The 16,485-nt window shown below is 35.2% G+C and overlaps 1 protein-coding gene across 9 annotated transcripts in view; it reads right to left on the bottom strand.

Moving 5' to 3' along the window:
- Positions 1 to 1,491: 1,491 nt before the first annotated feature.
- Positions 1,492 to 16,485, bottom strand: part of LOC114286712 (uncharacterized) — a 47,264-nt gene continuing 32,270 nt past the window's right edge. For 6 of the 9 annotated variants that reach the window (XM_028229922.2, XM_082873354.1, XM_028229921.2 and 3 more), the window contains 14 exons: positions 15,867 to 15,936; positions 14,480 to 14,629; positions 13,876 to 13,941; positions 13,642 to 13,786; positions 13,483 to 13,547; positions 13,313 to 13,378; positions 6,266 to 6,359; positions 5,377 to 5,413; positions 5,209 to 5,266; positions 4,963 to 5,073; positions 4,025 to 4,092; positions 2,706 to 2,772; positions 2,556 to 2,624; positions 1,492 to 2,074 (listed from right to left, as the gene is read on the bottom strand). In XM_028229922.2, the coding sequence (XP_028085723.1) occupies positions 1,988 to 2,074; positions 2,556 to 2,624; positions 2,706 to 2,772; positions 4,025 to 4,092; positions 4,963 to 5,073; positions 5,209 to 5,266; positions 5,377 to 5,413; positions 6,266 to 6,359; positions 13,313 to 13,378; positions 13,483 to 13,547; positions 13,642 to 13,786; positions 13,876 to 13,941; positions 14,480 to 14,629; positions 15,867 to 15,936 (1,153 nt within the window). In that variant the 3' untranslated portion in view covers positions 1,492 to 1,987. Of the gene's footprint in view, positions 2,075 to 2,555; positions 2,625 to 2,705; positions 2,773 to 4,024; positions 4,093 to 4,962; positions 5,074 to 5,208; positions 5,267 to 5,376; positions 5,414 to 6,265; positions 6,360 to 11,974; positions 12,051 to 13,312; positions 13,379 to 13,482; positions 13,548 to 13,641; positions 13,787 to 13,875; positions 13,942 to 14,479; positions 14,630 to 15,866; positions 15,937 to 16,485 lie in introns of those variants that run through there. The other 3 variants (XR_014331988.1, XR_014331987.1, XM_028229924.2) reach the window with 2 other exon arrangements.

The raw sequence follows: 16,485 nt of genomic DNA, 5'->3' as shown, positions 1-16,485 counted from the left end.
AACCCAATTGCCTTACCAAAGAAAATCAAAGAAATCATAGTAAAATCCATACCAATTCCCAGGAATTCTATTTCCTTGAAGGCCCAAATCATAATAAAATTCCAAAACAGCTCCAATCCTTAGAAGTCGCCATTAAAAAAAAAAACAAAAACAAACAAACAATGAAACAATTTCCTTTCCTTCTTCTTATTCAAGAGACCATAAATCACAAGAAAACCCTTATTTCCCAATCCATCATATACCCATCAAACACCAACTCATCACTCATTTCTTCTTATTTTCTACACACACAGAGAGACGAACATAAAAAGAGCTATATATATATAGAGAGAGAGAGAGAGGGGAAAAGAAAGAAAGCATAGATCTCAAGGGGTATTGAATGGTTGACAAAATGCTTGAGAGAACAAGATGTTATCAGCAGAGCAAAAGAAAGGAAAGCGAAAGTGATGTATGTTTATGCGATATATGCCTTTTGGAAGATCTGGCAAATGTACACAGAAAGAGAGAGAGAGAGAATGTAAAGAACGACGAAAGGCTAAAGACAGATTTGCTTCGGAAGCAAACAACTTTGGAAGTTTGTTGATAGTCCAAACCATTGATCTGTTCTGGGAATTGTTCAAGTAACAGGATAACCAGAGGGACAATCGTCGATTGTCCTGTGTGTACCATCCGGAACGATATGCACAGTATTCTAGTGAAAGGTACCTAGATCCTCAGTTTGGTGAAACATTTGTTATTTTCTCAATTTAATACATGTTTGATGAAACAACTTTGGAAGATCTGGCAGATGTACAGAGAGAGAGAGAGAGAGAGAGAGAGAGAGAGAGAGAATGCAAAGAACAACGAGAGAGCAGAGACAGATTTGCTTCGGAAGCAAACAACTTTGGAAGTCTGTTGACAGTCTAAACCATTGCTCTGTTCTGGGAATTGTTCAAGTAACAAGATGACAAGGGGAACAATCGGCCGAACGTCCGTCCGGTTGTCTTATGTGTACCATCTGCAACGATTTTGCACAGTGTTCTAATAAAAGGTGCCCAGATCTTCAATTTGGTGAAACATTTGTTATTTTCTCAATTTAATACATGTTTGATGAAACCATTAGAGCATAAACAAGAATACTTTTTCATTAAATTTAAATTTGGTGATGAATTTGATATAGCGTTAGAGATGGTCTACGAATATGTGAAAAGGAAAATGAGAAATACCAAAATGAGAGGATTGAGAAGTGGAGAGACAAAAAAAAGTTGTTGTGCAGTCAAATCAATTGTTTTATTTATTTATTTATTAATGAGAAGTGTCAGTTTGTACATTGGAAAGCTATATTTGCTTTGGGGAAAAAAGAAACAAAATTAAAAGGTGAGGCTTACATGTTTAAAATATCTAGATGAATAAACCTATCATCATTATTGAAGTATATAAATATATGTATATACATAATTCGGTTGGTTCGGATAAGGCAGATTCTAAATCATTTAGCTCGACATCCGATCGAAAATTGAAAATTTTTTATGAAATTGAACTACAGTCGACCGTGTTATTGGCGAAACTGCCCATATTATGGTCAAGTCAGTCGGATTCAGGTCGGATCTTCAGCTGATTAGGGGTGCTTCCCTTAAATTCTTGTGTTAAGCTCAAATAGGCCCGTCACAAATTAAATGTTCCCTTAGCAGCTAATCGTATTTTAAGTAATTTGTGGAAAAAAATTCCAACCGTTGGTTATGATTCTAAATTCTTGAAGAATTGGGAATCTTCATCGTTTGTCCAATCACTAGTTACTTGAATTTGCATGTTCATGAAACTCGAGTTTTTTGAAAGATATGTATACTCTTTTTTTTCACTTCTTTCAATATATCAATACATGGATACTTTACAAGTAGAAATACTACTGTAATGTGTTCTTGCACTGATTTTACAGGTGGTAAGGCATCTAAAGAGCAAAATTTTACCCCAACAAACAAGAGGCTCTTGCAATGCACCAAATCATCTTTTACGGATGTGATGGAACAGGTGTTTGCTCATCTTGCTTCTCCATTACTAAACTCCTTGATGGTGGACCGAATATGCTCAATAGTACCTACACACAGTTACCAAAAATTTACTTATTCCAAATGCCCATGACAGGAAGCAAATAAATTGTAAGTATTGATATTATTGTCTATGACTTTTGGATTAATAATAAAATTAAGATTAACAATTGCCAATAATTGGAAGGAAACTTTTAGAAATGATCTCACACCACAGAACCCTAGGATGAAATTACTTCCAAGTAGAATATATCAAGACAAAAACATGATAATATGGACAATTAAGTCTTGTTTTTTTTTTATTTTAAATAGCTGTTTATGATTTTGTTTGATAAAATTTGTTTAATTTTTACAATTAAAAAGTATAATTTTCAAGTAAGTTCAAATTGTTTATACAATTGCTATTCATATTTTAATAAAAAGCGTAGTAAAATTGGAATCAAACATACCAGTATGGAGAATTGAACTTTTTACAAATAAGTTATTGAATGCCACAAGAACACAAAGAGAGGAAGTATGCATATAACTTACAGGTAAAAATACAAGCCCATGCAAGAAACCAAGAAGGACCAATGCCAAGTACATTTGGAAGTAATAAACCTGCAAAACAAAAGATAAAATTTATATTACCAATGAAAAAGCGTATTGACAATAAAAAATCGAATGCGTAATGTCAGATACCACAAAAACTTCTGTCCTTGAGAAGCAAAGAACAAGCACTCCAACTAGCTTTGTGAGCGTAATTCCACTGCAAAAGCACATCAGGAAGATGGATTTGTTACTTCAAAACCATTTCATGTTGACAGAGAAAAATTAACGCACTTAATTATTGTGTACAACAAAACTAATAATTTTTTGCAGCTGATCAGACACCTGCCCAAGGCATTGAGCTTTACTTTACAGGCCGGTTTGTTAGAAAGAGTTTGATCTGTAGGGTATGTCTGATGTGCATTACAATCATATTAAGATTGATTACACAACCACGTTCGTGGGGTAATCTGAAATTTCTTTTCTTTTCCTTTTTTTCTAAAGAAGAAAAAGAAAAGATGCAGATGGGAAGGAGTGGTCAAAACGATGGTTTCCCTACTAAGGAAAAATGGATGGCAGTGATACCATCACATCATTATTTTGGTATGTTTAATTTCAGTGCATCACATCATTATTTTTGATCTGTTAAGCTTAAAGGGCACTGAACAGGATAAGATATATACAATCAGCAATGGAGTTTATAAATCTATGATATCTATCCACCGATAAGCACTTGTATCCATTGAAAGATACTGAAATGAATAAAGAAAAAAGGAAAGCAGAAACCAAATGCACAAAGAATAATCAGGCATTATCTGTTTCTACTTTTAATTTCTGGGAGGTGAAGGCATTATCTGCTCTCTCAATCGATAAATCGACTTTTATTTTTAATTTTTAAAATTTTTAGTTATGTAAATTAAATAAATAAATCAATCATGTTGGTCCAACCCAAGAATTGCAGGATCCCAAAAATTGGCATTATGGTATACGGCATATAACAAAAGAATTCGATTTCATAAATCAGAAAAAGGAAATTGCATGATTCCTAAGATGGGCACTATGGTATAGGGCATATACAAAAGAGTTTCCATTTTAATAGAGTCATAAAAAAATCAAAAAAAGAAAAAGCAGAAATGCAGAGTTTGATTCTCTGAACAACCGAAGGGTAGTTAATTTTATTGATTATTTCGAAGTGTTAGTCGACCACTCAATATTCATTCATATGGGTTCAAACACATGCATGTTGTTCCATCTTGTTTGTCAACAGCTGATGTCTTGTGCCTTCTTGTTTTGGTTTTTGAAAAACTTGTTACGAGTGCAATTATTTGTTGTCAACAGCTGATGTATTGTGCCTTCTTGTTTTGGTTTTTGAAAAACTAGTTAAGAGTGCAACTATAGGAGTTAACTAAGTGGTGCAAAAGCCTCATCCAGACAATAAAACACACAATTTGATTGTAGAGAGGAAAAAGAACCTGAAGACAGAAGCACCCATCGTACCCAAAGCCTCCTTTGTGCGTTGGTTTTTATCTCCACTGCTTACCTGCTTGAGAAATGTGTGAGAACATAATGGTGGAAGACCATAATGCACAGTTTGCATATTAAATATAAGTCAAATAAGTAAATCAATAGCTTTCTATTTGAGAAAAAAAACCCTGACTGTCATCAAGTTACCAATCGTAATCTTTACTAGTCCTCACTAGGAGTAACTTTACAAATCAAATAAATTTTCTTTAATCCCTTTCAAAAAAGGCTCAGGTGTTTGAGGCTGAAAGAATTCTATTATCATCAGTGCGTTCAATACACCATGCTAAATTATAATATAATATAGGCATTCTTTTAAACATCACAAAAAGCTTTAACATCGATGATCTTTCTTTTTCCTATCTGACTTGTGCTTTTCTCTACACTTGGAGAACTAATGAAGCATAAACTGATTACCTGCAACCCTCAATTTGAAGTTAAAAAAAAAATCTTATTTTCCTTTTCTAGATCATGCTTTACAATGAACCAAATGGCACATCTTGATCCTTTTTGATGCACAACGAAAGATTTTTTGGTTGATTGATAATAAAAAGGGGTGGTGAGCACAGATTTGTGAGGGTGGGAGTATGTGGAAGGAGGGGGTGTGTGTTTGTGAGTGGGAAAGAGAGGGAGAGTAGATTCTGAGGGAAAAAGAGAAATATGGAGAGACCACTTAGTTTCATTTATGTTTCTCACATTCATATTTTCTTTTTTTGTTTGGATGTTTCAGTAGAGCTTGTAAAAAAGAAAAGAATTACAACCTCACTTTGTCATAGTATTTTAAAGGTCTGGCACAAATTTGCATAAAACTCCAGAATAAACAATTGAAATCACTTCTCCAAGTGAATCTATATTATGAAGATAAAATTAAAAACAGAGTAAAACTGACCGAGAAAGCATGTGTTATATGCACGCAGAACTCAACGGCAATGCCCACCGACATTACAAGGTTAACAACAGACACCGCATTCAGTTGGATATGTAGAATTGCCATTACACCCTGCAGAGTTTCATCTTGTAAGTGGAGGCAACAAACTGGTGTAGATTGGCTTAATTATGAAATGATGAATCATAAGTGTAATCATTAATTAAATGATAGAGATTTCATAAATTATTGTCGAGGAAGAAAATGTACCATCATATCCACAACAATCATTGTCAATACAAGTATAATGATTGCTGAACTCCATAAACTACAGTTGAAATAGCAAGAGCAGAACAAAATTAATATTTTTCTGGGAAAAGAAAGCACTTTATTTAGGAAGCAATAGCAAAGCCCAGAAGAGGGAAGAAATATACTGACCTACATGTGATAATTAAGCAAACAACAAAAACTGCACCTGTTAAAGAATCAAACAAACTTAATCAATGCTTTTAAAAAGTGAGCAGCACTATAACCTGACAAATGCACATATGCAGTATTAACTCAGGTTTCATTACTGTCCAAAAAATATATATATATATATATAATAACTATACCAGAATAATTACAGTCTGGTGTTAACACCTCAGTATGAAGTGATAGGAGCTATGAACTCAGGACATGGTTGAAATCCACTTATGAAATGGTCAGAACTGAAATTCATTTGATATCAAGCCACTTGAGGGTTTTCATGTTCAGATGTCAAAGAAACCTTTGAGCATCACTTTGAGTAAAAAAGTTAAATGACAAGAAAAATGACTATATATAGTGCCAGCTCCTTGATCTTCATATAGATCACAACCACCAAGCAAAAAAAAGTAAATATATAATATAAAAAGCAAAGCATAGACTATAATCCCAAAGGGATACATGTACAATTATGAAAAATGTTTATGAGAACTTGATTAAATGCAAGATTTGAATCAAAGCTATGTATGGCAAGCCTAGGTTCTTCAGGCAAAATGTAGTCACTAGTTTAAAAAAAATTAACATAACTTTGCCATCACGAAGACCATCAAAAAAACAAATAGGCAACTTCTCAAAAACACGAGAAGAGTTTAAAATGGTGTTCAGAGTAGACTAACCCTTGAGAATAAGAAAAAGAGAAAATAATTCTGTTTTTTCAGTTATAAATAAGAGCCAAAAATTTCAAGTAATTACAAATTTTGAGCTTTAGCAGTGCCGACCAAATTAAAAGTAAGAATCCGTAAGAAAGTATCCCTTTGTGCATCGATATTTTAGGTGTTGTCAGTTCTAAAAAATCACTAACCAATAGCTATGGCAAGGTTGATCAACGCTGTCCTCCATATGTCAAGGTATTGCTCAAAAAACATATAAAATACGGAATATGGGAAGATCTCAATCTGCATTAGGAAAAAAAAAAATTACACAAACAAACATGGCATGACAAATGGACAGATTTCTGCAATTTGCTTAAGTAAACGAAGGCTTACATGAAAGGATCAATAGATTGTTATTTAACATAGCTCAATAATAAAGAACATGCTTCTTAAAATGGAGCAAATTTTTGGAGGTAGTGCGAGACGAGGAAACATCGTAGGACTTCCATCCCATTAACTGGACAGAAGACTCTTGTACATAATCCACTTTGACTTTGGATTAATTTTGAAGGAAAGGATAAGCTTGAGCATTGTGGTCCATTTTGTCACACAAGATTTTGAATTTTTTTATAAAAAAATTCCAGTATTACTAACTATATAATATTATTAGGGTAAATTACACCGGCACCCCTTGAGGTTTGTCTTTAATACAAGTACCCCCCTCACGTTCTAGAAATTACATCCCCCTCTGAGCTTTAAACTTCCATTACAATTTAATCCTTCCGTTAGTCAACCGTTAAGTCAACTAATGGAAAAAACTAATATAAGAAATTAATTTTTTTAAATGCCTATTTTACTCTTATTAAAAAAAAACTTTCTTAAAAAAAAATTATTAGAGTACAGAAAATCTATAGGGAATTACAAAAATTCATTCAATACATATATTTATTATACTATTAAACATTTAGGTAATGCTATGGTACACAAGCTTTTGTGGTGTTCATTATCACAAATATTATAATTAGATCATTTTCAATCATAACTAAAAAAAATAGTTATAACCAAACACTGCATAAGGTATAACCAAATTCCTTTTGAATCATAATTAAAATAATATTATAATCAATAGTTATAACTAACACCATAATAGGTCATAACCAAAGACCATGACTGGGGCATATAAAATTTTCCTAAATGGTAAATTGTTTGTCAATTTTATATATGCAAACAAGGGTAAAATAGGCATTTTAAAAAATTAACTTCTTATATTAGTTTTTTCCGTTAGATGACTTAACGGTTGACTGACGGAAGGATTAAATTGTAATGGAATGTAATTTCCAGAACGTGAGGAAGTTTAAGACAAACCTCAAGGGGTGTCCATGTAATTTACTGTTAGAATTTCCCATCTTTACCTTCACCTACTCCACTACACACTCCACTTCACCTACCTCCACTTCACCACACACTCCACTTCACCTAACCCACTATCACCTCCACTACACCTACTACCACATTTTCTTCTATATATAGATTGTATAGGAATTGTAATTTATCAATCTTACAACAACATCAATCAATATAAATCAATCAATAATACAATTCTCTATTTCTCTTTATACATTAAATTTCTACATGGTATCAGAGCAAGGTTGAGAAGCTAGTAATTCTGCTTCACCGGTGGGCGGCAGCCTCGCCTTGGCCGCCCGCCGGACCTCTACACATACCTTCACTCCGCTGCCAGAAAATCATAGCTGAACCCTCAGCATCTTCTGTTGCTCTCTAAACAATGGGAGAGATCGATCCATCATTCATCCAATCCACGGAACACATGCCCAAACTCGCCTCCACCGAAGCCGAGGGTATTCCACTCATCGATCTCTCTCCACTTCACAACTCTCCACCCGACTCCACCGCCATGGAAAACCTCGTAGCCGAGATAGGCAATGCGTGCAAGGACTGGGGATTCTTCCAGGTCATCAACCATGGAGTCTCTGTCAACTATCGCCAATCAATTGAGTCGGTGTCGAGAGAGTTTTTTTTTTTTTTTTAAACAGTCAATAGAGGAGAAGACTAAGGTGAAGAGAGATGAGTTGAATCCGATGGGGTATTATGATGGAGAGCACACCCAGAAAGTCAGAGATTTGGAGTTTGTATTTTGGGAGGATACTGAGATCTGCATCTGCATCTGAGGCTTTTCCTCACCAGCCACGCGCACTGTCCTTTCTTTTTGTTTTTAATCAAATATCCCATCTTTATATCCACTTTATCTCTTTTCTATACAACTCCACCCACGTGATAGTTTATTTATTTATTTATTTCTTTATTATTTTTTTTTTTATCTCTTCTTTTCAAAAAAAAAAATATATATATATATATATAATAATAATAATACATGACAATTGGTGCTTATAGTCTTTTGCGGTCTTGCACAATTGAGCCAGAGTGCATCATTGGGCAGCTTTCAATCCCACATGGGCAGCATTCAATCCCACATGGGTTGGTTCCACTTTTCATCATTAATACACACCCTCTTTCATCATTAATACACACCCTCTTTCATCATTATTATTATTATTATTATTATTATTATTGTTTATTCTACTTTTGATAGGTTATGATTGAAACTACCAACCCATCATTCCACCGCCCACTCCATACCTATTTATTATTATTATTATTATTATTATTATTATTATTATTATTATTATTATTTTCAAAACAACAAAAAAAAATAACAAATAAATAAAAATAAAATAAAATAAATAAAAAAAAAATAAAAAAAAAAAACCAAACACCATTGCAAACAATTTACAAATTTGCACCCCCAATCATATTTTATTCATCTCAGGGCACAACCCCGATCACACTTTTACACACAAAAAAAAAAAAAAAAAAAAAAAAAAAAAAAAACAAACAAACACACAAAACAACCCCATCCACCGGCTGGATTTTTTCTTCTCTACTCTGCCGCAGGTCTCTTCTTCTTGCCTCCGTCTTGAGCGGCCCTTGACGGTGCTGCCTCCGTGTTTCCCACTCCACTGGGCACGATCACTACTCCCTGCTCCTCCACTGCAGCATATGGCGGCCCTCCAAATCGGAACATCACGGTGGCCTTCCGCTTCAGTTCCTTATTTTCCGCCTTCAGCACACTTATCTCTGCTCGCGCATCCTTATACATGCGTTGGAGCAGAGCCAGTTGGGAGTTTAACTGCTGCACCTCATTTGTCCTACTCTGCAGCCGGTTCGACAGGTTTGTGACCGCCGTCATGCTTTCCACACATACCTTCAAAGTATACTGATTGGCCTCCACATCCGACAGCACTGCCATTCTTTGCTCCACAGACCGCATCGGAAAGTTCAACGGAGTATACCCAGCGGTGTTTGGTTGAGGTTCCAGTGCCACCGCACCAGTTCTCTCTCTCGTTGACTCGTTGAGGTCGGGAAAGAGGGTGAGCAGTCCACGGGAAGACGAGGACGCCGCCATTTTTCTGGGCAACAGAGTGTTACAGCGTATTACAGAGTTTCTCTCTCAGCACAACAGTGTTACAGCCTCTCTCTCTCAGCACAACGAAGAGTTTTACAGAGGATTTCGCAGTTTTTTTGCTTCTGCCTCGGCCTCAGGCTCTGTCATGGTTAAATAGCCGAGGCAGCCACGCGCATCGCGCGCCTCTTGCCGCCCGACACACTGGCACGCCTTTTCATGGCACATCTTTTTTATAAAATGGACACGCCTTTTGATGGCACACTTTTTGACAACTTTGGGCACACCTTTTGAGGGTGCGACTTTTTAAGGGTCCGACAAGACTCTGTAAACTGTCCCGACATTGATTCCGGTTAGCTCCTTTATGGGTCCGACAAGACTCTGTAAACTGTCCCGACATTGATTCCGGTTAGTTTCTACAAGGGTCCAGCAAGACTCCGTAAACTGTCACAACATTGTCTTCTACAACGGTCCGACATGACCCCATAAACTGTCTTCTACAACGGTCCGACATGACCCCATAAACTGTCTTCTACAACGGTCCGACATGACCCCATAAACTGTCTTCTACAACGGTCCGACATGACCCCATAAACTGTCTTCTACATCGGTCTGACACGACCATACAGTGTCTCCTATCCTTTTTTATTTTTATGTATTTTCTTGTTTTGTTACTCTCTCCAAACTCAAGTTGGTTAGTTTCTCTCCTCCTTGAGTTTGCGGGGGGCTGTTAGAATTTCCCATCTTTACCTTCACCTACTCCACTACACACTCCACTTCACCTACCTCCACTTCACCACACACTCCACTTCACCTAACCCACTATCACCTCCACTACACCTACTACCACATTTTCTTCTATATATAGATTGTATAGGAATTGTAATTTATCAATCTTACAACAACATCAATCAATATAAATCAATCAATAATACAATTCTCTATTTCTCTTTATACATTAAATTTCTACATTTACCCTTATTAAAAAAAGGACTTGTGAATTCTATAACTAGACTGAATTTGACGCTGTCAGATCACTTGATGAAGGCAATCAATTGTCCAAGAATTGACTAAAAGCAAATGGGTGACATCTCCTCAACAAAATTCTTCGGTGAAAATAAGAGACATGGTCCCATCCCCAAAACCAAAACTACTTGTCTCCCTCATACAATGAAACAAGAGAAAGCTCAGTCAGAACCAAAAAGGACTTTTGGGTGCAACCAAATTATTATCAGTTGCTTGAGTTTTGCCCATGCGTAGACATATTTACATATATATGGCTCATGGAAATACAAGCAGATTAATATCGAGAAATACGTCATGGGCTCTCTTAACATGTAGTGCATTAACACATGCAAACAGTATCATTCTTTTCCACATAAATATTCATTATTGACGTGCTTTTGATATGCCAAATGACACTTTAGTTTAAATTATCAAATATTTTCCAACATTTACAAGTGATAAACATAAAAATTGCAAAGGAACTGTATGATTTCCCGGGTCACTGCCAAGTGTAATGGTAAAAGTTCAGGTGTCAACAATTATAACGCAACAGCAACTCTGATGACAGCCACTTCATGTCACACCACCCCTCACTGAATCTTAATGGACCAGCACTCAGTAGGGCCTTTTAAATATGAGAAGAGAAGTATAACTCAACTCAAAATGCCTCCCAATTGCTTGGTTGGTTACACAAACAACTTTATGGGTGCCTTTATAATTTCATCACACGTCTTCCAATACTTAAAACAACTCATCAAGGCATTAACTTGTTCAGGAAATTATTTTTTACTTATTTTATGTGTTAATAATGAAAGGCGTAACAGGGTGCTCTGGAATTTCAGATGAAACACACCTTGAACATTGTGAAATCAAGTTAAAATTTAATTTGAGACAGTTCCTTTTGCTAATTTTATGTTCATATTGATCTGGTACAATGTTATTTGCATTTCACTATGTTTTATGAGTCAAGGGTATTGTGGTTATATCAAAGCTTGCTAATCAGCCTCAATGCCGTGACACGGAATCAAGTCACGGGGATCAGCTTCTCTGAAGGAAAAAAAAAAGAGGGGATAAGACTACCTACCTAAAATCTCTCTGAGACCCTGCTTCAAAACTGGAGCCTCATATGTTCGGTATAACCCTGATTTTCCCCCAGGCTTGCTGGTCATGGGAAGTAGTTATTGTCTAGGGATTGTATCATTGGTTGTTATGTTACTAGGTCTTTTGTAGAGTTTTTTTTTTGTTTGTCCAAATGGTCTTTTGTAAAGGCTTAAGTAAATATACAATAGTCTTATTAATCACAATCTCTTAGTTGCACCCTGAAGTCTAGTCTAGTAGATTTAGTAGAAGACAACTTACAGATATGCAAGTAATCTTTCTATAGAGTTTAAGAACATGTTTGAGTGATTTTACTTGGCTCTTGTGGGGGTGAAGTCCAACTAACATTCCCTAGGTGCTTCCTCCTACTACTCTTCTCTTTCTTTCTTGCAAGTTGTCACATTTATAATCTGCCACCAGTTAAAAACTGTTACTTCCAACACTAAAAAACAATCTTTAGTAAGACCCATCTTTCCTTTCATAAAGAGTAAACCCTAAACAAACAAAACCACAAGGAAAAATTACTACTCTCAAATTATGTTCACAGCTCTTAAAAAGCAGATACCCAGCCCGAGAACTCTCTCATACAGAACTCTAACCAAACCTCATGCTTTCCCTTATTTTGTGGCCATTGATTGAACTCAAAAAACATTATATTTTAGTCATGGTCCAAGATCTGTTACAAATAGATTTCTGAAAATCTATCTTTTAAAGCTGAACTAAGTTCTTCCGTTTTCTGGCTACAGCCTCACACCCTCCCTACAACTTTTTGAAACTATAATCCACAAACTATTAAAAGCCTTCCCCACCATAAAACCTCCGTAGGTAGACATATTTTGAGTATCCAAGTGGGGTATCCTGCATTAGCTGGACTACAAGTCCAAAGTTTACTCTTCTTACATCAAGATCTAATGAGTCATAATTCTATCAGGCAATGCTTTAAAGCCCAAAAGAATGGAAATAAAAAAACAAATGATAAATTCATAAGCTGGAATTATAGATAAAAGGATAAAGGGAAAAAATGATATTAGGGCCTAACATATGTACAAATGGCTTGTTTGACAAAATAGACTAGTAGCGGCCAAAAACAGCATGTGAAGAGAGAAAAGTATCTGATGTTCCAAAACATAATCAATATGTACTCCAAATCATGAAATGGAAGAAAAGAACTCAAATGGCAGATCCTTGAAAAGTTGAGGCAAGGGTTACATAAAAACTATGATGTTATAAAGTATCCTAACTAATAAATATGTGCAGCTAGGATATCCGAGAGTTAGGGTCCTAACCATGATGTAATTCAGGTGATTTATTCCACCATGTTTTCCATGAAAGTATACATTCATTCAAGTTTGCACAAAAGAAAAATGTGAGAATGTTGGCATCCAGTAGATAATTATGAAAACCATGAAATGAGTGGCACAACAGTCTGTAGTGATTTCATACCTCCTATTTCACAGTCACAATCACAGAAATGGTATTAATGCAGCAACATGGTAATGCAAAACATTTTTTCTTTCTTTCAAAAATATCAAGCATGTAGACAAAGAAAGACAAAAAATATAGAAAATTTATACTCATTCTTAGTTTCATGTCTGCATCATTATACCATCATAAAAATGTAGCATCTACTGTATAAACTGTTAATTCTACTTCCAATGCCTTCTTGTGTTACCTTCAATGAATTAGAAACCCTGGAACTGAATTCTCGTGCAGCCCTCAACGAGTTGACGTAGTCAGTCTGAAATAAGTTATAGGAATATCAAGTTGGGAGTTATACACAAGACAAAAGGTGACCCTATAAGCTTTTAGTCTAAGTTTAACTATCCAGGTATAGAGTCATACTTGCTTGTTAAGAGGTGTGTGATATGTCCGGAAAGCTGATGCTTGAATAACACCATCCTCATACCCTGATTACAAACAAAAAACCACATATGCATATGATACTAAAAAAATGATAGAAGTAACAATTATGAAGTAAAACAAGTATGTGAATTCACTTACCATTGAGTTCCACACCATTTGTGTAAGCCCCATGGCCACCTTTTGCACAATCAGCAGAAGGTAGAGCATCTAGGAACCATGGAAGCTTCTCCCTAAATTGTGCTGTAGATGGACGATCATTTTGCAAATCCGAGTGACGGAAACACTGGACAACTCCAGTACCGTTAGTTGTAAAATTTTGATACAAAGCTGAGAGATACTCCTGACTCCACAATTGATATAGAGTGAAATTACCGTGGTACAGTCTTTGCATACTCCACCAATGCCACACGAACCACTATCGGGTGGACAACAAGCAGGCTGAAAGGAAATTTTATGTGCTTCAATAAACTAGTTCATCTTGCAATAACTGATGTCAAATAAATAACAAAAAAAAAAAAAAAGGCTAAAGTTAAATGTTTCACTGGCTTAAGACATAGAGTGATGTACATCATATCTTAAGGAAGGATACGCAAGTTATGGCCTATAAGGACTCACATACCATTGGTTGGCTAGGTCAACCACATATCAACAATACAAATTGACAGAAAAGAATTCAGGCTAATACAAGTTTGTTTGGTTGTGTTTTCAAATTTTGTTTTCATTTTCCACAAACACAGATTTGTGTTTTCCAATGCTTCTCTACATAAAAACTTTCAGCATAAAAAACTTCTACTTCAAAGTATTGATATTTTATAATGATTGATATAAATAAACCTGAGAATCATGTAACTCGCAATTCATGCAAACCTAAAACAAAAATAGAATATTTAGCTAAAAAGTTGAAAATAATTGGACAGGCATTGAGCTGATTGAAAATAGAAAAAAATAAAATAAAATAAAATAAAAAAGCTATTACCTGATCATTAGGGGGACAATAACTTCCATTTGTGAACTTCCTACAGCAACCAAAAGCTTCTGGAGATATCCACACAAGAAAATCATCGAGCCATGAAGCAGCAGGTTTAGCAATGTAACTTGACTCTGGTGTTAAAGATGCTCTTGCAATCTGCAGAAGACAAAACTTTCAAATTTAAAAAAAAAAATCAACTCTTGGAGCAACCTGACGCAAAGAGTAAAATGAAAAACCTTGGGAGAGTAACATACACTCCGATGATTTAACCAACACAGAGAAGAGTTAAAGGTTTCCAATGGAAGGACGAGAAAAAGCTACCCAACAAGAGCTCTCAATCACCTTATCCCAAGCAAAAATACCCTCGCCAATATAAAAATGCACCCTACTTGTTGGGATTTGTGAGCACAACAATTCCATATATATTTGAAACTATTACAATCACAAGATCCAGGTTTATTTATTTTGCGCAGCAATCACAAGGACATTGTTATGTAGATACTTGTCAATGATTTGAACCTTCGCTTATTGTAGAAGTGAAAGCTTGATATTCATTGTTTGGCTGATTTGCTAACAACTTAAGCTTTTGAGGGAAGCAATTCTAATATGACCTTGAAAAGGAAGGTCATTTGTTTGAATTGCTACATCCCTTTGAAAAATACAACACACACGTGGTATTCTGCCCACATAGGAAGGGGAATTTCGATGATATAAATAGAAGTCATGCTATATCTGTCAATTTTATGTTTGCAGAGCAGCCAGTCATTCATGAACAATATCAACACACTAATAGCTGTATAAATCAATTACTAATTTAGTAAAACAAGATTGAAGAGAGATTAACAACTAAAGAAAACAAACCAGTACAAATACGAGTATACAATAGTTTCACACAGATTTTCTAGAAAACTATAATGAAATCCGGTGTGATTTACCTCAAGTTCTACACAAGGTAATAGAAATATATTATATACAATTAGTTCTGGTCTTCCAAGATAAATCTTCCCAAGTATAGAATAGAAATAAATTTGAATCATCATAATTAACGACAATGCATCAGTTGAACCCCATGCTGCCTCACACAGGGCCCAGTCATAGTGTTAGTGTTCAAAATAAAGTTCAAGATATCTGATATCCAAGAAGCAACAAGTTTGACATAAAAACCAGATTAAAACAAATCATCTACCATGTTACAACTTACAACATCAAAATGCATACAGTTAACATTATACAGAAGGCCCTATCTGAAGCTGTATGTATGATGCTATGAGTTATTGCATAAATACATGGCAATGGAGAGGTGTTACACATAGGGCACAGACAGTGAAGAAAAAAAAAAAAAAAAAAAAAAATTCTTCAACACTATATTAGAAGAGAACTTATGCATATATACCTCATTTAAAAGAGAGTTAGAATCACATTGGCTAATGGAGCACAACTGGTTGGTTTGTCTTGATTCTGAGCTGAGGAGATAGAGCAACATCATTATGACAACCACTATAAAATTATGTTAGGTTGAAGATTAAAAATAAAAATAAAAATAAAAACCTTCAACCATAAACCACTTTAAAAATTACAATTGAAGTTTGTGTACTTCATTCCAATTATGCAAAGGCCAATTGCCATCTTGTTTTCTGGACAATATTCTTTTATTATTAGAGACATGTTGGAGATACGGAGTCCACTGAAATGTTAAATACAGTTGTGATTGGAGTAATTGGTGGACAAGATAATATCAAGCTGATACTATATGCTACAGCAGCAACCTTCATAATATACCAGCTGGTATCACTAACATCACTACATATAAGATGTTTTTCTATGACTTTTGTCAAATCATCAAAAGCAAGATCAACTATGTAGAAACAAGAACTAGATAACAAGAAGCCAAAACATTTTAAGGACCATTATCATCATTGTAGTAATATGATTTATAGCTAATAGCCTAATCGTAGACTGCCACTCAGAAACTAACATAATGTCAAAACCAGATTAAGGATCAGCAAATAAAA

Source organism: Camellia sinensis, chromosome 6 (assembly GCF_055761805.1).
Source record: "Camellia sinensis isolate YWXY chromosome 6, ASM5576180v1, whole genome shotgun sequence".
Classification (NCBI taxonomy): domain Eukaryota; kingdom Viridiplantae; phylum Streptophyta; class Magnoliopsida; order Ericales; family Theaceae; genus Camellia; species Camellia sinensis.
Note: the sequence above shows the minus strand (reverse complement) of the source record. Positions and strands in the feature narration are given on the sequence as shown.